This window comes from Teleopsis dalmanni, chromosome X, assembly GCF_002237135.1.
Source record: "Teleopsis dalmanni isolate 2A chromosome X, ASM223713v2, whole genome shotgun sequence".
In the NCBI taxonomy this organism is placed as follows: Eukaryota; Metazoa; Arthropoda; class Insecta; order Diptera; family Diopsidae; genus Teleopsis; species Teleopsis dalmanni.
The window spans coordinates 81,177,341-81,199,713 of record NC_051848.1 but is presented as its reverse complement, the minus strand read 5'-3'; the positions used below and the strand labels follow the sequence as shown (position 1 = coordinate 81,199,713).

General features: G+C 28.6%; 1 protein-coding gene across 2 annotated transcripts; it reads right to left on the bottom strand.

Annotated features, from left to right (window-relative positions):
- Positions 1 to 584: 584 nt before the first annotated feature.
- Positions 585 to 20,613, bottom strand: LOC119687878 (ER degradation-enhancing alpha-mannosidase-like protein 3). Of its 2 annotated transcripts, XM_038102407.1 has the most exons (7): positions 20,062 to 20,613; positions 13,640 to 13,786; positions 3,578 to 3,996; positions 2,721 to 3,515; positions 2,396 to 2,658; positions 1,988 to 2,086; positions 585 to 1,271 (listed from the first exon to the last, which is right to left on the bottom strand). In XM_038102407.1, exons 1-7 carry the CDS (start codon positions 20,337 to 20,339, stop codon positions 678 to 680), a joined length of 2,595 nt encoding a protein of 864 aa, XP_037958335.1. In that variant the 5' UTR covers positions 20,340 to 20,613; the 3' UTR covers positions 585 to 677. The 2 variants fall into 2 exon arrangements, with proteins under 2 accessions (XP_037958335.1, XP_037958336.1); XM_038102408.1 differs by lacking the exon at positions 1,988 to 2,086.
- Between the last annotated feature and the right edge of the window lie 1,760 nt (positions 20,614 to 22,373).

Sequence of the window (22,373 nt, the reverse complement as noted above, 5' to 3'; positions counted from 1 at the left end):
AACGAGTTCAGTTGTTACTTTGATTTATAAATACCACTTCTGTTGTATGTTTATTCACAATACATATTATTTTCTAAAATTAATTAATGTTAGACTATAATTGTCAATTTATTTTATGAAAGTTAGTTGTTTTAAATAATTACAGATTATTTATTATGTCATAATTATGAGCTATTATTCTTATATTAATATGTTTATATGATTTTTATTATAGTTCTTTTGATATACATAAACATTATAATTATTAATTTATTATTTTCATGTATAATTGTTTTAAAATATATTATTATAACCATTTATTTTCATTATTATAAAAATTATTTATTTATTTAAAATTTCTATATATAATACTTATTAAAATTAGTATTATTTACAATTTATATACTATTGTTACTATACATTTTTAATTTATAAATCAATTTTAAAAATAACAGCAAAAGTTTTAATTTACTTTCATTATTACAGTTTCTATGAGAATATATTTATTATAAATATAAAACTATATAATATTATATTATTATTATTTGAAATGTAACATATATTTCTAAATTTTTTTTTTATAATAACTTAAAATAATTACAGTATTTATCATTTTTTCAAGCAATTAAAAAATAAATAGATAACAGTATAAATGTTTGCAGTAGGAAAGAGAAACGAAAACGTAACAACATTAGTCACTACAATTCTTTATCGGGCTTAGACTCCTTATCTTCTTGTGTTGAATCAGCTTTTTCAGCGCTTTGAGGAGGCGTCGCTGTTGAAGCCACAATAGTTGCTTTAGTCGTTGATATCGTTTCGTTGAGTCTTGATTCTCTAGCCAATTGCCAACGCTTAAATTCAACCATTTGCATAATGCGCACATTTAATTGCTTTTTACGCTCCAACACTGTTGATAATTTGCTAAATTCTTGAGAGTACATAAAAACAACTGGAATAGTAACATCATCAATGCCATCACCTGACATGGCAAACATCGGTAATGTTTCACCGGAAGACCCAGGTATATTATCACAGACAATTAAAGCTTTTGCACCAGATGCTTGTGCAAGTCGTGCTTTACTAACAAACGTACAATCTCCACGTTCTGCCACAAGTATTTTATTATGTATTAATTTTGTATTACTTAACTCGGTACATGCGCGAAATGGCGTAGCCATTATAATTTCACCTTCAACAAAATTTTCACCAGTTAATTCTGGACTGAAGTGCGATGGACCCGCCATTATTGCTGTCCAATCGTTGGAATTATCATCAACTGTATATGCGACGGCCTGTTGATTAGGAAAATAAATACATCAATTTTGGAAAGAATATTAATATATATTACATATATATATTATTAGCTAGAATAATAGTGGCATATATACTGGTAAACTAATATAACATATTCCCTACATGTGTTCTATAAAAACTTGTAATCGTAAATTAGTTTTATTAACGCCAGTTATAATTCATCAACTTTATTATTTTCTATTATTAATAAACATTGGTTTTCTTCAGTCGTTCAAAATATATATTCAGTTCTATCGTCTTTATTGTTTAAGTTTCTTTTTCTAATTTCTGTTTCTATTTAACATTATACAACATATTTTTAGATTTGTATTGTACAATATCATCCATTAATTATATAGAACATAAAGCTATAATCTAATATCAGAATTTAAAAAAAATATAATTTTTTTCTTGAACTTTTTTAAAATCATTATAAAATTTGAAATAATATAGTGCAATTTTTATTGCTAAAAATTAAAACCTGAAACTTGTGTTATTAAAAAGTTAAAATAAAGAGCATGCACTTTAAAACTTAATTTAATTTTCAAAATGCTTTAAGCAAATTGTAAATTGTGTGAAAGATGGTTTTAAAAAAAAACTTCATGCCAATTTTTTCGGCTCAAACCTAATGTAAAGTAACTAAAACGTGTTGTCTACAGTCTAACTGTAGTACAATTGAAAAACTTACTTATTACTTATACTTAATTTTGCTTACTTGTAATTGTGCTAATTGATCAATACTTTGCAACTTAGTTATTTCCAACATTTCTTGCATAAATACTAAGCCCATCTCACCATCCTCAGGACTTTTAGCCTGTAACAAATAAAAACTTAAAATATAACAGTTTCATATTATGTGTAGGAATATGTGTATTGGTGAGCAACATTTTTTTTATAAATAACCCATTATATTTTAATGCCAATGAGAGTTTCTGAATTTTAACTATTTAATAAATAATAAATAAAATTTAAGCAAACCTTAACTTTTTGTTTTGTTTTTTAAAAATTTACTAGAAAAATGTTAGAAACTTAAATTTAAGAGCAGTAATTTTATACATTTTAAAAAAGCAACATATTAAAATATGTTTAAAAAGTTGTTCTTTTTAAGTGCACTCACACTTACATTGTAAAAACTGTGAAACAATCTCACTTTTCCATCACCTAAAGAAACCATTGTAATACCCATGTCGTAAACAGCTCGTAAATGATCAGCATTATTTGCTTGAAAATCCAAGGCACGTAATCGTTTTCCTGTGGGCGTACGCGGACAAGAGCCCGTAATGAAATTACGCAATGGTTTTCGCACTTGTTCAGGAAAAAGCTTATTCGAACTGGGACAAGTCCGCATGAAATCTAACACATTATGTTCATCCGCTTGACGAAAACCTGTGAATTATATATTTTATTTATAAGAAATTTAATTGATATAGATATTTTGTTAAACTTACTGAATGTAGAATTTCCTAGTTGCGCTATAGAAAGTGGTAGTAAATGTGCTTCAGTGGTAAAAACAAATTCATCAATATCTATGATTAAATCTTGTGGATCCGAAAAAAGTAAAAATAAATATTTAAATGTTTCCGATAATACAAAAGAGTCCATGCGATCCTCATGCTTGCCTGTGCGTACATCATTAACTGCCGCATAACCACAAGCGACTTTTGCGTATTTTTGTAAAGTTTTTAAAGCCTTTTTCCCAACCTGCAAATAGTGATGATCGCCTGTTGCACGATATAAAAAGTAAGTAGATTCAATGAATTCTGGTCGTAGATGATGTTGACCCCAATGTATTTGAAAGTCAATAGTAAAAGCTTCAGGTATAAATGTATGCATTTGCATAACTTGATAAAGCATTTCGTGCGTTTGTACAGCTGGTTTTAAATCGCCAGAAAGTACTTGTAAGCCTGGCCAAAATGCAAGTAATGCATCCATAAAATTTCTTGATTTTGCATGCGGTCGATGCATTAAAACATCTAGTAACATTGGACCTTCACTGACATACTTCATTACAGCATTATAATGACGATTAAAACGAGCTAAATATTTATCATCGCCCAGAAGCATATAAGACTTAAATAGGTACTCATAATAGGAATCGATACCGGCACCCACACCCGAATCTCGTCTTACCCAATCACCTGAATGCACGTTAAGCACAGTACCCATTAAATCAGACCCCCGGTGTCGTATTTTCCACAATGCATCCATAGCAGCATGTGCACGTGCTTCAAAAATTGGATCACCTGTAATGTAAGTTTATTGTTAATATAATTGTGCGTCACTGATATTCAACAATTTAATTTACCTGTTAAACGCGAAAGTGCAGCAAATTCTAATAGAATAGTACCCGCACAAGCTGTACATGTTTCTCGTGACTTTTTTAAATGTTCATCTTTCATGCCAAGACGTAGATTAACACGTGCATGCGGTATACCAGTAGAAGTATTAAATGCAGGCAATAGGCGATAACCCAAATCACGTGCCATTTCCAGCATCTCACCTCTATACCAAGGCATAACATTTGCATTCTTTTGTATATACTCGGCTAATATATGTGCGGACAGCAGACCTCCGACCATACGTATATTCGTTTCGAATACAGACACAATTATATCATTATCGAACTGTACATCACTTATGACTAATTTTACCGCCCTTTCGAATTCAGCAAAATCACCAAATAGCACCAAAGTATCTAAAGTATCAACAAGGGTCATGGAAAAACTGAAAATAGGATAAAACGTTATTAAATTAGTTATTTTATTAAATTATTAAATTAAATTAAACTATAAACTTAGTTTTAGAAAGAAATACAACGATAATAAGATAATAATGTATTGTTATTATTATCTGCTATATAACATATTAAAATTAAAATCGTAATATACTGTTAAGAACGAGTTTAGAGAAAAATGGGATCATCTATAATTCTATAATAAGAAGAACATTATGTTATTGTTATAACAATTCCACTTCCAATCCACTCGTTGTTTATAATTTGAACATAGTAAATTGATTATGTGGTGATTATTTGCAATAATGTTCACAGTACCACAATACACACATTTATATATATATATTTGTTATTAGTGCAAAACAGTTACAATGCATCCATGTCTCGGAATACAACAGTGTGATATAATTTCTATCAAAAGCATGATTTTTTCTGGAACTAGACAATTAATAAGCTAAATTATAACGTGTAAACTCAGAGTACACTTAAAGAAATTGTTAAGTTTCTTGAAACCATTGTTCATTCCATGTAGAAAATAACATGGAAATACTTAATATCAAAACGCTATACGTAAAATTATTGATACAAAAGGAAATAATAAAAAACCTTTCCTATTATATAGGTATATTAATATTTGCAGATTTTCTATAGTTTAATGATAGTTAAATATAGATAATGATTCAATTAAGAACCTAGTTTTGAAAGCATAGATAGTTACAAAACGAGTAAAACAATATTTACCATACTTTTTATACTTATTCTTATTCTTATATAACAATTTTCATTCCCATTCATTTCTTTTAATTCATTCCCTAATATATCAATATCTTAACTTAAAACGTATATTAAAAACGTTTCCAAATCGTTTTGTTCGAGGGACACTAAAAAGACAACTACGTTCGGGAAAAGAACACTAAAAAGAGCACTATCTTCGTGAAAAGATCATTTAAAAGACCACTATCTTCGGGAAAAGAACACAAACAGTAAAGTAAATTTTTTGAATTGTTTCAGACTTTTTTTAATGCACTGTTCGTTTAGTGTTTTTTTTATTAAAGATGACAAACGGTACACTATGTTCGGTACTTCAGTGTTTGTTTTCATTCACTGCTGTCAATTGAATCATAAAAAGTAAATGTTTTATTTGATATGCAATAGCAATACTACGGGAATAATGCGTTATGATAATACAACACAGTCGTGAAGCCATATATTTCAATAACAGTTCTAAAGTCTAAAGTGAATACTACATAAATCAGGACACCCTTTAATAGAAAATATTTATTTTATAATATAAAAGAAATCAATAAAAAAAACTTTCAAATACTTCACTTCAATATTATCAGTTAATCAGTTAATTTTTTTTAATAAATAACCCAATAATATGAATTAAGGTAAAATTTAACTTTTGCTATATGTAATTTATATAAATATATCAGCCTTTACCCTGTATTTTAAGAGCGCCGAATATATTATATCATAAATTGTCATCTAAAAATATTAATGAATCACAAAATGTATGACTCCTCTGTGATTTCTGAAGAAGAAGTTATAGCAATTTAAAATTGTAAAAGGGTCGATAAACTTATTAAAAATATATTCTTTAAAATACAGTTTTTTTTAATTATATTTATATTTTTAAAGCAAATAAGGACATATATTTCGTATACATACATACACATTTTTCAATGCATTCAGCAAAGAAGTAATCAGTGAAATCTTTTTCGTTATTTATTCAAAATTTATAATTACAAAATAATTTCTAACATTACTACAAATCGACGGATAACCACTTCTATTTTTATAGCTGCTTTATATACATTGACGAAACTAAATTATAATCAATTTTTATAATATACGAGTATCTATGTATGTCTATTTAATCAACGATCAGATCAAAGAAGTTACAGGAGAACACATATGTCATCAACATAAATTCTACAGCAGCCAACTTTATATTGTGTATGAGAATATATGATGAAAACATTAAATACATTAATGTATTTAGCTACTCTGACGCTCTGGCGTATTGTGGTCACTAACGTTAAATCTGTACTCTTAAATTGATGCAAGACATAGAAAGACATAAGCGCATTTGCCGAGTAATTACAAAACGATTCTGCAATCTGCCAAATCATCAACTAGTCATTAAAATAATATGTAATTGCGTTGAATTGGATATATCCCCCAGAACCATCTTAAAAATATTGCCCGACAAGCGCTCAGGATGAAAAAAATAATAATTATTTAATGCAGAGTTCCACAGGTGGAGTGACATCACCCGAGAGATGTAAAACAGAATTCAATATTAGAAGATGGAATATACTTTGTGCTCTACTGGGAATAAATGATGTCAGATGAAGGTGACGACACAAGAATATGTATTAAAAATTTCAAAGACAATTTAATTCTATAATATATTACTCCTATTTGTTTTCAAATATGTTAACTTTATAATAGTTTAAGTTAAAAAAAATCGTGCTAATAGGAAACACAGAAATCCAAATTACAATATTTTTATTATTATATATATTCTATACATTAAGTCCTAAGTTTTTGGATTTGTGATGTCATAAGCTTAAAAAAAAATGTGCTAATAGGAAACACAGAAATCCAAATTGCAATAATAGCAATGCTACATAAACTAGTTAAATATATGTATCGACATCTTATGTTAAATTAATAACTAAGTAAGATATTAACTCAGTTAAATGGCTTCAAGGTTATAAATATGTTTTCTTAGATGACATCTCAGAATTATCATTCAGACAATCATAAATTTAATTACAATAAATTATAATATTCAATAGATTTAGATTATAACTACAGTCAAACTACAATAACTCAAATTTTCTATAACTCGGAACTAAGGTTTTAGAGAGCAAATTACATACAATTCTGCTTCCATAACTCGAACTTCTTTTACTCAAATTTCTCTATAACTAGAAGAAAAATTTTGTTCTGTGCCGATAGGAATATGGGAAAGTGCATTCTTCTTTGTGCAAATTCTTCTTTGTGCAAATGCCAGTCGCTGGCAACTTGGTTTAAAGTAAGTAATATAACTTCCAATGCTTCTCTTAACGATTATATTTAGCTTGACAATAAAATTTGTACATCAAGTTTTCCTACAGATAACGATATTATTGAGTACTACACCTCTAAATTACGGGATCCAATTCTAAGCGCAACGGAAAGTGATGATGAGAGTTCGGTGGATGTAATTGTTTATCAGCCTTCCAAAAACGAAGTAGAAGATATTCAAAATTCTGAATTTATATTTGTAAATGAATGATACTACAAGTGATGATCATTATAAGAGTATGAATAAAATGGAATCTCTTTTTACTGAAAATAAGAAAAAAATTAAAGTTCCAAACCCTAATTTCTGAATATTTTACTTTACTATAACTTCTGTGCTTTGATTGCAAATAAATAAATATCTTAAAATGTAATTCTAGTTTCTTTAAAAAATAAAAAAAAAACAAAAAAATAAAAAAAAACAAAAAAAATAAAAAAAAATAAAAAAAAATGAAAAAAATTCTCTAACTCGAAGTCTCCACAAGTAGAACCTTTTGTTTGCAAAATTGGATTTCGAATTATAGAAGTTTGACTAGATTTATAAAACAAAACATAAGTAAAAATGTATGAGCACCTATCTATTATTCTACGGGTATTGCGTATTGTTAGGGTTAGGTTAATGCTGGCAGTTTTAATTACTGTCCCGGAGAACTACCTTTCTGATAGATATTCCGAAGATTTTGGTTGCATGCAAAGTAAGGGTATTATGTCATGAATGCGTAAGCGCCTTGGCATAAAATATTACCCATGTCACACACAAAAAAACCTGATACATGTTAAGATTATATAGAATAATTGACTATTTACGTAGATAAATGGATTGTAAATATTAAATAAAAAAAAGGTAAAAGGGATAAAAAAAACAACGAAAAAATAATGTAATAATTTCATAACAATATTCGAAAATCTATTAATGAAATAATTGCAAAAAAATCTGCAACACGCTTTACTAAATTATGACAGATAAAAATAAAGTCTTCAATACAAAATCAAAGTTTGGTTGTCTGCAAATGTACTTTAAAAACATTACAATAAACTCGTTGAGTCTTGTTGAGAAATATTCCCGAGATACATATGAATTCCAGGATTAGTTAAACAACTTATATAAAAACCAAATATCTGCAATTTGTCTAAAATATACTGACAAATATATGCCAGGCGCGGTCAGATTCATGTTCCTAGACCGCTAGTGTTTTCAGATGAATAATTAACGCTTGCTTCTGCGATGTGTGTCAGAACCAAGGCGAACAAAAATATGCAAAAAAAAATTAGTTTTAAGTTTTTTAAATATATTTTAAAAAATTCTAAAATACATAAAAAAATATAATCTATAAAGTTAAAACAAACACTAAAATTATATATTTAGGGGATATAATTTTGTAATAAATTAAATGGAATTTAATTGTTAATTTAAATATTTTTAATAAAAAGTTAAAATTGTTTTTATAATTCATTACAATTGAAAATTAAATATTAATAATTAATATAACATTGTATTTAGGTTAGGTTAGGTTATACCGGCGATTCCAAAGGATCCACTTAGGCCTATAGGTCTATTGTGCTTTCGTATTATTAAAAACCCAAGAGTTAAAACCACTTAGAACCTTTGGCAAAGCTTTTAATGCTATTAAGAGAGTGATCCAGAAGTTCGCCTAGATCCTCAAAAAAGAAAGTTCCTAAAGTGTTAAGGCGGCGCAGCGCATGTGCTGGACAGAAGCGAAGTAGGTGGGAGGCACTTTAATCGTCCTATTCGCAACTACGGCGGGTATAGTTGATAGGAAGATTTAGTCTTCAGCATGGTTACTTAAAATACAATGACCTGTAAGTAAACCTACTACAAAATTGATATCTCTACGGGGCATCTCAATGAGAGAATTTGATTTTCTTTTATTAGAACATGGCCAAATTGCATACAGATGCCTAATCATCGTTGAGTTTTATTTTGTTGCATGATATCTACAATATACCTAGATTGTTTAGGTGATCTGAGTGATTTCCTGAAAGACCCCGTCTGGCTAACTCGTCTGCTTTGCAATTGTCGAAAATATCCCGTCGATATATTATTTAGAAATGTATAGCAGTCAAAAACTGTCCGAAAGGTAAACTGGACTGAACTCAAGTTTTTTAAAGCAGCTTGAGTATCTGATAGTATGTATATATTCCTTTTACATATTTTATCTATTTCTAGACAAGCTAAAGCTTTCTTTATGGCAGCTATTTCTGCCTGAAAAACACTATAGTGATCTGGAAGCTTACAATAAGAGGATATATTCAGCCGTCCTGAAAAAATTCCACTTCCTATGCCACTCCTAGTTAATGAGTCGTCGGTAAAAATAGTTAAACCCTCACCCAAGGAGGGGACCCTGAAAGCCAAACATCTTTGGATGGGAAATTAACAATAAATTAATTTCCTATCAAAATCAAGAATGGAAGAGGTGCTGTCAATGTTATTTGGAGTAGGACTGAAAACTTTTAGAATGGAACTATGTCCATGGTCACCAACCCTCCATTGTGATTTAGCTTTGAACCTTAGAGCAGATGATGTTGCCAAATGTGTACTGATGATGTCAAGTGGCATTAAATCTACAAATAGTATAGATTATAAGAAAAGTATTTTATTATTTATTTACTATTTTGTTATACAATTCTATATCATTGTGAACATATTCACTTTTTCTTTTGATTTTTAAAAGGATTAAAGTAACAAATATATGTAAAACGGATATCTAACTATTTAAGTTAATTTTATCGAGTACATCATAATAGTCCACATTGATTTGTTTGTAGCCTTCTCCAAAATAATGTTTAAGCACATTGATACCATCCCGTTTACCACAAACCAATTGCTTATTGGTATCATATTGTAGCCATTGATCTGCCACTTTAAGCTTATCATTACGCACAACAATCCATTGAGAGTTATTGACAGCTAAGATATTTCTTTTAATTGCCATGAGTACACGTTTAGTTTGCAATCTGTCACTGTTCAGATCTTGCTCCACTGTTATGCTTGTTCCAACCAGATTCTTAGTATGTTTGAAGACTTCATTTACCATTTGTTCAAATTTAAATTCCGCAATAATACACAATCTGCCATTTTTTTCATTAATTTTTCTTGCAGATATTATTTCAATGGGTGCTGTTATTTTTAGATTTTCCTTGCAAGTTTTTATGATGGAATTAATCAAGGTGCCTTGCAGTTTAATGCCTCTAAACACCAAATTCTTCCTTTTCAATTGATTTTCTAGTTCTATAATATGTTTGTGGTTTTTCTGTTTTTCATCTCTTAAAGATTTCAGATCTTTTTTGAGCCATTGATTTTCCGCACAAATTGTGGTCAACTCCGCTGAGACATTAGTCAACAATGTTCTTAAATTTTGATTCAAATCCGTTGGAATGGTATCAACTTGCTGAATAATATTAACAGTTTTTTTTAATTCAGGTTTCATTGTTATTAAATCGCTTGTAGTACATGTAATTTCACTACAAAAATTTATTTTAAATTATATAAAAGCACAATATAGTTTATAGTTGCATATGTGCATGGAAACGCAGATCTCAAAAGACTATGGCTCATTTTCATTTTACGCAAACCTTTTATTGATGACTGAGACGTGCGACTAATAGTACACGCTAACTCGTTACGATAAGAATATAGCCCGAGACTTAAAAAAATATTATTGAAATTAATATCGAAAACTTAAAACCAGCTGTTTTATCGAAACTTCACTTACTTTAAAGAAAAAAAACATTGTATAAAAGTTGTATAAATCTATATCGTCCATATATATATATATATATATATATATATATATATATATATATAGAATAGAATGAAGTAGACAATTTTTAAAATCTACAACATAAGCTATATATCATAGCACAAATATGAGGATAGATTAAAAGTAGTAATACTATAGTTCATATAAAAGCAGATAGAACAAATATTTATCAAGACCTTAAACCGTATGAACAAATAAAGGAATTTTATACTGTAGACTATATGTAAACTTAGTACTTTAAATCAATCTATGAAAACAACTGAAACAATTAAAAAAATGCCGAGAGTATTTCGAGTTTGAAAGGTATTACTTTTACTTATTGTTTATTATTATTTATTAGCGAAGTTTCAGCGCGCTATAGTTGACATGTAAAGAGATATATGTTAGCTAAATTAATACATTTCGTTATGCAGATTTAGAATATACATATGTATGTATATAGATCATAAAGTCTCCAGTGTTACACATATCTTAATAATGGGATTCTTATATTCCATTTGATCACAATATTAGCAAAAGGTTAGCAAGTCGTCTATTTATCAATGACAGAATTAAGACATCGACATTATTTTATTATATCATCATTTATAAGAAACGCAACCACAATTTCTATTAAGTTTAGGTATCCAAAATCTGTGTGCATTAAAATTGGCGCATTTGCTAACAATCCAACGAAAATACATTTGAATGACATTTCATCAGCAATAGCTGGAGCCCTTTGTAAAGAATAAAAAGTCTTTATACGCCGTTTCCTTACTATAAATGAAACGAGACCTCCACCAAGATTCTGAATCAACACAAAAGGTTAAAAAGCGGTATGCACCCAGTCTATACCAGAAATCAGACAAGAAGATATTAGTCAGTTTTTTTAAATGTAAAAGGAAATCGATTTCGTTTCAGCGAAATTAAGTTGTTTTTTCCATACAAAATTTAGTTTTAAGGTTAGAACAAAATTAAGAAAAATTGCCTTAAGTTCGTTGAAACGAAGGCTGAGATTATGGAACTTTTCAAATGCAACTATGCATAAGATAAATTTTAAGTAAAAGATAAAAATGAGATAACGAAAAAGTGACACTTTTTTACAATAATGTCAATGACAGTTGATTTTAATAAAACCGGAAATATATTTTGAATGTAGTGCTAATTTTTAAATTAAATATAGAGAAAAAACTGTAATTGTTATTAATTTAAAATAGAGTAAAAATAATAATTCACATACCTAAAATGCACTAAAGCTAATAAAACTACTGAATGTCATCCTTTATAGTTGTAACATGCGTTCGGAGCATGTAATGTTTAACATTCGATTTGTAAACAAAAAACATATGATTTCCTTAATTTGGGGCAGTATGCACACTTTAGAAATTAACTTAATTCCATTTTACGAAATTAAGGAAAGGTTGTCAGAACATAGTAATAGATTATTATTGCAAGCTTTGAGACCAATTTAGCGCAAAGATACGTGAAAAAAGACTTGGTTTCCACAAGAAAAAAATTATTTTCATAAATTGACTTTGTTTTAATTTTCAGTAAACTTAATTCCCTCTGACTTCTTTCTGTATAAAGCTTTTTAATTTTCACTTATTCAAATTGTATTATAATTATAAAATACATTTATTCCCAGATTCACATGATTTCTTATTTGGAAGATATCGCTTTTCTCGGTTTTTAACAACCAGAATTTGTGCTTATGTGATTTTTACATTTTTAGAGACACATTTTTAGCAGAAGCAAGATGTACAGCTTTGGTTTTTTATTATAAATTAGTAAAAATTTTATAGTCGACAAAAAGGCAACTCTCCTAACTGTTCCCACATTATCCCCAACATATGGAAGACTTGCAGAATACTCCCTCTGTTGAAACCAGGTAAACCCGCTGATTTATGTAAATCATATAGGCCGAGCGGTCCCAGCGGGTTACAACAACAACAACAACGGAGAAAATGAAAAAAAATCTAGAAAACAAAATTCAATGGGGCATTTTAAATGAAACCAATATTATTATAAAGAAAGCTTTAAAGACAGTCAGTTTCAATGTATTTTCTATTGAGTTCAATTTCTGTTAAATTTATGTTAGTTTTTTAAAGATTTTTAATAAAAACACTATTTGTAGTTTTTATATATAAGAACTCATTTATATAGTGCTTTCCTATATAAAATTGTCAACGTTTCCAAAATTTTTCCTCCAACGTTTCCAAGTTTCATCAGGGCGACTTCAACACAATTATGGTACTGTTCCACTATGAATAATTCTAATTCATTTATTGTAAAATTAGTTGTTGTAACATCCTACCCTGATAAAAAAGTCAAAAACTTTGAAACGTTGGAAATTTTATATAGGAAAATAATTTCAGATCAAATATGTATACAAAAAACTAAAAAAAAATTTTATAAAAAAATTTATAAAAGCCTTTAAAAAAACGAACATAAAACTTTAATTGCCTATTGCTCACAAATGATGGTGTGATCATAAGGCAGTCAAGAAGTTTCTCTCTTATTATATCGCCAACAAGAAAATCACACCACATAATCATTTTTGATATTATGCATAATTTACCACTAAAATCAGATTACTTTAGATTTTTAATCAACCTCTAGTGTAACACTCTTCAACTACTCCAGTGTTTATTAAACAAAACTACGGTTTATACTCGGTAACTCTTATATTAAATTTACCGAACATAATTGACATAAATAATTTTGTGCAATACCGTCAATGCTAGATTAGTTATTTATATTTATTATTTTATATTTGAAAAGTTAATCATTTACTTACTTTCCAAGTATATCGTCCATATCTCCGCGAGAAGGCGTTACACCACGATAGCGACCTTTACATGATAACGGCATTAACTCATCTGCAGGATATGCGTTCTTCATATAAGCATTATATGCATGATAAAACATTTCACGAGCTTCATCCCTAAATAAAGATTATAGTTATAATTTTGTCAATACAATTAAAAATCAAAAATTAAAAATAGAATTATAAAACAAAATTTTAATCTAGATAAATATAACTTTTGAATTACAAACCACATCGAGCACATCGTATTCCAGAATATAGTAAGTACAACTTTTAAGCTAAGCATCGTAAATATGAGATATTGATATATGCGAAGCTATAAAATATGAATTAAAATACAACCTTATCTATTATCTACTATTTGAGATATCAGATATTTTGTATTTCGTATATTTAATGTATCATATTTCACAAATAGTTGTTATAGTAAAAATACTTTTTTAAACAAAAATATTTTGAAAAGTATTAACCTTCATTAGATGTTTTAAATTTTGATGGCCTTCTGTTCACCAATACGATGCTTTCTAGTATTTCACATGGGACTTGCACAAAAATGAAAACGTATATTTTACCGAAATAATACTGTAGTTATTGCATTGTTATTAGGAAGCACATTTTTTTAGAGTAAGACTCTGATGCATACTCTGATTTAAGAAGTATAACCCTAGTGTATCACCAGGTAGTGCCTTCGGCAACATTTTGTATTTATTGCATACGTCGTGCGACTTGACATCTAATAATCAATATATCACGCATCATTCGCAGATGATACTACTTTGAATATACCATATACAAACGAAGCAAAATACAATATCTACCTTGATGTGATAATATCAATACAAAACAAACTCCTGTTATATAGACGAATTCAAAAACCCATTTATACAGCAGACAGATGTGGAAATATGTTCACGAATATATTATTATAATAATTTGACTCTCACAAAACAATATCTTACAACTTATAGTTACGCTTCATTTTACATTAGAAATTGTGATCGTTCCCGCTATCTTAATATTCCAACCGTGACCAATGTGGCAAAAGAATTAGCCCAAGAACATAAACAAAGTCTTTCCCATTGTTCATGATAAAGCATCTGCTCTACTCGAGTAAAATGCTTAACGGCGTTGGCTCAAACGAACAATTGCACTTAATCTTATGAAATACTAAAATCGGGACCTGTTAAGAATGTATATGTTATATACATACAGTGTATTCAAGGAATAAATAAAGTATCTGGCAAGGCTATAACTTCAACTTTATAACTCATTAAAACTGCTTATATTTACCATGAAACAGTACACGCTATCATAAATTGTTTTAATGCAACCAGGATTGAACTTTATATCACTTTTTCCAAAACTAAATCAATGAGAGTCAAGGCAATTAATAGATCAACCTTCTATCTAAAGAGCCAGGATATTGAAGATGTTCAGCAGTTTGAATATTTGGGAAGTGTGGGAAAGCAGCGATGGTAAAACTATGATTAACATAAACAGCCGTTTAAAGAAAGCAAAATGCACCTTCGCAATGTTAAGCGAAAGCTAAGGTTTGGAAAGCTAATAACGTGCATGTCAAAACTAAGGTCAGAATCTCCAATGCATGTGTAAAACCTACTTTGCCATATGGCTGTGAGACATGGTCGGTAACTAGTTCGTTAGTTCATAAGATCTAAACTTTTATTAATAGGGACCTGCGATGTATTATCGGTGTATGGTGGCCTGCTAGAATTTCAAATGAAGACTTTTCGCGTCGTACCAATCAGAAATCGATAGAGAAAGAAATTTTACAATAAAAATACGGATGGCTAGGTGACACATTGAGAAAATCAACGGATGCAATTGCTTATGCTGTCATGGAATGGATCTCTCAAGAAGTGAGAACACCTGCTCGACCGAAATCTACTTGGCGTAGGACAGTAGCGAATGAAATTCAAAAAACGAATGGAAACAATTTATTCGAACTGTTTGTGAAAAGAGTAATATTTATTTATAAGATTTATTTTATAAATTGAGAATAATAATAATAATTCTATGCATAAAAATTTAGATTTATTTCCATATAAAATACAAGTAACACAATTTCGAAAAATTTCGAACTTTGTGGCAATGTCAACATGCAAAATTGTAGAATTTTTGATTGTATTTGTGACTTGCATTTGTGGGGTTATTTGAAATGGGAAGTCCATAAGAGCAGTCGACGAACACAATATACGACATAAAATACGCAAAATATCGACACTTGAAATGTCATGATAAACGTCGAAAAGAGAGCATATTTGGCCATTAAGGAAAAAGAGCGGTCGTTTAAAAAATGTTATTGTTCATAACTAACTAAATCGTATTTTCACAAACCAACATATTATAAATGTTTTCTTAGTATTATATAAGTTGTTATTGTATAAACGATCCTGTTAAGATCAGTTATAAATAGCAGCCACAAAAAATTTTTATCATTAATTAATAATTTATGGCTTTATTTGTAATATAACTTTCAAAAAGAGTAGATAAAGAGTTTCGTCTAATATATGACTCTCAATTGCATATACACTGATAAGACAGTTAGATCTCTATGTTATTTAACGTAGCATTCTATGTCATGGTGGCCTAACATTACTGTGTTCAAAAACACATGTAAATTTCCGTCAGTACCAATGAAGAAATGTGTGCAAGACATAACTTCCATCCGCTAATCCTTGGGTCACAGCACCCGGTGGTGATTACGCAATTCGACATCGAATGAATGATAAACAAATACCCGAACATTCTTCCCGCGTAAGTTTAAGTATTAACCACAGCCACCACGTAGTGGAGTAGATCACTTACTACCATGCACACTCCTGCACAAGTGTCGGAGTTGTACCGGGATTTTAGTCGCCTCTTACGACAGGCATGCCTACCGCACCTGGCCAAAATATTTGTCATTTTTAGGTATTGACCAGGACGAACTTATCAAAAATTTTAGTGAGTTGAACTAGATAAAACTGATTTAATATAAGAACGAACACAAACTGTAGAGAAAGCAGCAGAAAAACTTTTTGTAGAAAATATTAAATTATTTTGACTGTGACAAACTTTTTAAAATTTGATTGATGTAAACGATTTTATAAATTAACGAAGCCTTGCACTATAAAAACATATAGAAAAATTTTTTTTTAATTAGTAAAATATTTAAAAAACTGTTGAATCTTATAGCACTCCGTCATAGGTTAAGCAATAATATGATCTAATAACATATATAATTGAATAAAATTTTTCTACAATCATGCCAAAATAAACAGAAACACAACAACAAGTTGTTATATAATTTTAATATGGTTTTATATTGATTACATGAGTTAAATTAGAGTGAAACTCTATCTTTTGTATTTTATTATTGTAAGAAAAGTGAAGAAGTTTTTGCTATCAATGGAAAGAAACATTTACTTCAATATGAAGTTGTTTAAGCATTTTAAGTAGGATGCTGTAACATCACAAGGGATTAATACAGCTTATGCTGTTAACTTAGCAACTCATATTCCAATTATCTACATATCTACCTTAATATGTTGAATTTCCACACATACATCCTGTCATCGTAAATCGTAAATTGTAAAAAATAAATTTTAAATTAATTTGAAAAAAAATAAAAGTTGATTCTAATCGTAATTAGTTATGTATAGTTCTCATCATATATCATGTTTTGAATATATAACAGATTTAATACACTTCGGATAGACAGAATTTAAACCGCACTAAATGTTCATGATAATCCTTTTTATTTTATAAATATAATTAAGAATTCATTTGATAGTGATACTAGCAGAGTGCTACATGCTGACCCCACTCCAAACTTTGTCAGTCATTAAAAATGACACTACAGTCTCCCCGTTTTTGTTTATTACCACAAGAAATGTCAATTAGACCCTTGATAGAATTGATTTTAGCAAATGTGGATACTGTTGACACATTGTTGAATTAATAAAGTTACTTAATTCAAGCATACGAATGACATTGTTCTACTTTTTTCTAAAAACTATATTTCTTGATTCTAGATATAGCATATATAGAATACATTTTGTTGTCACTACTTGTCTTGACATTGACCTTAGTAATAATACAAATAAATCGAACAAAATATAGTCATCGACACTGATTATTTTGCAGATGTAAATAAATTCTAGTACTTTGGGTTCAAATTTACCCCTGAAGTCGGTACTATGACTGAGGTAAAAAATACTCCGACTACCTATCAAAAAATATTCAACACTAATGTGAAAGTGATATTACTTTACTTTAATACGTTAATTATGTTTTGTTAACCCCTGGTTATAAAAAACAATAACTATAGTTTGATCAGGACCTACAAAGTATAAGTGCATTAGCCACACATTACAGGAAGATGCGAATTATTTTACTTATTAGCTAAAAAGTTGAAACAGATTGTGGTGCTGGAAAAAATGTGATCAACAAGAATAAAGTGGAAGCGAATAATTAACAATAAAACCTCCAAATTGTTTTACATATGAATATGACTCTTATGAACTAAATTCTATTTATTACAATTTTAAATTTTGTAAGCATTATTCAAAGCATTAAACTTATCGCCAGAAATGGTAAAATATATAATTTTATTTTTACAAACATTTTAATTAATTGGTACACATACATACCATTCTTATCAATAAAAAATAAAATTAAAATTTCAAATCACATTTCCAAATATAATCGGCTCTATAGTTATACTCTTGCTATGGCTTTATACCATTTACTGTATCAAAAATGTATATTTCTATGTAAAAAAACACATGACTAATTCATACTGAAGTTTCTACTTCTTAATAAATTAATAGACATACACATATATTGCATATTGTACATACATTATGATTAATAATCTATAAAAACGTCCTTATTTACATTTACATTGGCAAGCTAAGATTTTTCCTATTATTAATACAAATATTTGTGAACACCATAATTTTAATAGCGAATTACAGAGCTGTATCCCATTCCGTCTTAACACAATATGAAATGCTATTAAACAATGCTATTAAACCGTTCAACAATAAATGTATGCTAATATCAATTTTAAACCATTTCTAAATACAAATATGATCCATAATACTATTGAAATTAAATGAGATGCCAGATTTGTCCAGACATCATAGCTCATCATAACTCAATCATCCTATGAGATGTTGGATCTTATATGGTTTTCAATTGGTAAATCTTAGGCAAAATCTATAACAATCGAGATTAATTTATAACACTCTATTGCAATGATTGGTAAATCTGTATAGCACTCGAGATTAATTTATAACACTCTGGATATTTTGCCAGAGTAACAAGATAACCCTGAAATTAACAGCTGTTTCATATGATTTGACAGATAAAAAACATTGATTTGTTTTAAAATGTATAAAATCAAAATAAAAACACATTTGGCTGCAAATACAGATGCAGATGCAGATATATTTCTCAACTTGCAAAAACGGAAAAAAGTAGAGTTGAAGATTTTGTGATGAATGTTGTATGCAACTACTCAGAAAAGAGGCCAATGTGAACATTTTATTTCAATTAATTTATTTACTAAACAACTAGAAAAACTTTAGATTACTCTAAAAATGTTCGATTGGACAACAAAATGTAAATCTAGATTGAATCCAGATTTACCAATCGAAAGCGCCATATGGCGCAATTACCACTCGTTTAAGTTATTGGTAAATTGGTAAAATATACAACGTAAAATATATCACAACGTAACAAATGCATCTACATTAAAAATACAAGTATGTAAATCATTAGAAGTTTTATTTTTGCAGAGAGGAATAAACAAATAATGTAGTTATGTCTAGAAAATCATATTACCAAAATGCTTTGAAACTTAGAGAGAGAGAGAGACTCGTTCTAATACGAAAATACTTTTAATTGCTTAATGTTTTGATATGATATTCATCAATCAAAACTAACAAAATAACAAATATATATATTTATTTATTACAAAAAAAATACATGTATTTATTTATTTATTGCAGAATAAATAAATTCAATATTATTTGTTATAAAATAAATACATCTACAATCTCTCGTTATAATGAAACCATTAATAATTACTTGGACTACGTCCGAAATATGCACTGACACTGACCAGTGAAAGTAGCTAGTTTAAACCATTTACAATTATGCTGAATTAAATTGCCAGCTTGGAAATTCATCCATAATGTTGGTGCTCTGAGTTTAAGATACAGATATTTAAGTCTATTTATACACAATTCTAACAATTCACAACCTAAATACACTTCTAGTATACAAATACAAATTGAGAAATGCAGTATCTCTAAAACCAATGTCTAAAAAAAATTTAAATTTAAAATTATGGTTGTTTGAATTTGAAGTCACTCAGCACTAACCTTAAAGCTTCACGCTCCTTGCGTGACATATTCTGCGTTGGTATTAAATCACCAACGACAAATGCCATTAACAGCATCAATGCAAATAATGTCATCAGCAAAATTCGTGGTAAACTTACGGCATTTGTGTAATTTGCTAAAGAAGAGCAGCATTTATACGTACAGATGTTTAAAGTGACAGCGGAATGTCTATTTGGTATTGTAGCTGAAGCGGGTAATTTATCTGTAACAGCAGCGGAACAATAGTGCATGCTTTGACGCGTTCTTGACGAGGTCATTTTTGTCAGTTTAGTGTTGTTTATTTGTGTACTACTGGCTGTATATAAATTTCTTTTAAACTGGTTGGTGATGTGTCGTTGCTTTTTCTTTTTTGTGTCACTGCTTTAAAAGCGGCGTTTTTTGTAAAATTTAAATATGTTGATTGAGTTTCGGTTTTGTTATTGTAGTAGTTTCAGAAGTTGACCTTCACTTTGAACGTGATATTTTTTTATTTTCTTTTGTTTTAAATTATAATTAAACAAATTTAAATTATTTGAAGGGAATTAAAACAAAATTTGTTTGACCTTTTTTTAAATGTTATTAAATTATATAAATGCGAAAAAATGAAAACCAAACTAAATATAAAATTTGCCTCTGTCAGCAAGCAATACAATTTGATAGCGTACGAAATTAAAGATAAAAATATACAACAAAAATATTAAAATTTTTGTTTAATTAGTTTAATTTTTTCTATTCTCATATTTGTTCCATATGACAATATGTGTTTGTATTTGTCCCACTTTGTATTGCTGCTGCTGCTGCTGCCACTACTGGTGCTTCTACTATTGTTGAGGTAGTTTTTTGCTCGGTTAATTTTGTTGCAAATTGATGCAACATTGTTTAATTAGTTATATCATTTAATGAGCTAACAAATATATATTGTTTTTGTTATTTTTGCTGGCAATTTCCTGACCAATCTTAAAACAACACGACAACCTCCTTATTTTATTATGTCGTTGTCCGTCCTTTGCTTCTTATCAAGTTTGTTTGCTTTATCTTTCGAGTTTTATAATTGTTTTTCACTACTGTTTCTTGATCTATTATTTTAATAAGAGTATTATTAATTCAAAATATTTCACAGTTGCATAAATGTGTTTTTAAATTGTGTTATAATTTTATATCACTCACTTTTACATGAATTATTTTTACAATATTTTTATGATTTCTTACACTTTTTTTTTAATCTTTATATGACAATTTAAATGACTCTCTTTCTACGTAAATGTCAAAATCAGTGAGTTTGTTCACAACGTCATAGAGTTACCAAGTGTTCAATATTTTCATAAGGTTATTTTGGTTTGTATATGTAATATATACTATGGCCGCGTGCGAGTTCCAATAAATTGAGAAAAAGTAAATTAAAATTTCCAAGGGATTTTTTGCACTGTACTTATGTTAATATTTATTTATTTATTTATTGCACTTATTTGTTTTTTTGGTTATAAGTTTTCAAATTTATTTATTTATTTATTAAACACCTTATAACATTTTCACAATGGTAACATCTATTTTACCTAATTTACCCTAGTCGAAATTCTGGTAAATATCCACATTCGCTGCCATACCGACATAATTTACTACTTCCCTCAATTTACTCGAACTCCCACACTGCTTACATATATAAATACGTATGTTTAACATCACATAATAGTGTAGTTAATGTACATGAGTTAAAAATCGATTCTTTTAATTTTCGGTAATTTCTTTTGTCATCTCCTGATCTCTTTAATCTAAATCTAAATTGAGTTGTAGCCTAATAAGTATGCGCCATTAAATGAAATTTATTACATTTTTTCGACTAAATGGCATTAATTTAAATTAATGAAATGGCGATAAAAGGCATGAAATTGTTATTGAAGATTTATAGCAGTATAGCAGTATTAGATTCATTGACAGGTGTATTCTTTTGATATGATTGCTTCAGTAGAACAGCTTTTGGTGCTTAAACATATGACAAGAAAGAAAATTTCAAATAAATTTACGATTAAATTTTATAAAAAAGTTTTTTATATAAATATACACACATATACCCAGAAATTAAAAATTCATTAATAAATAATTGGCTTCTTCACAATTACTAACCTGTTAGTCATCTTCATAGATTTTTTTAATAAAATTACTTTTTAAAATATTCAAATTTATTCATTAACAATCGAAACAGTTGTAAATAATAAATAGCTGACTGAAGTTTTCCATTTTCTTCCAAAAATCAGTCACAATAGATTAATTATAAGATTTGGCATCTTTGTAGTGGGAGAGGCACTACATATATT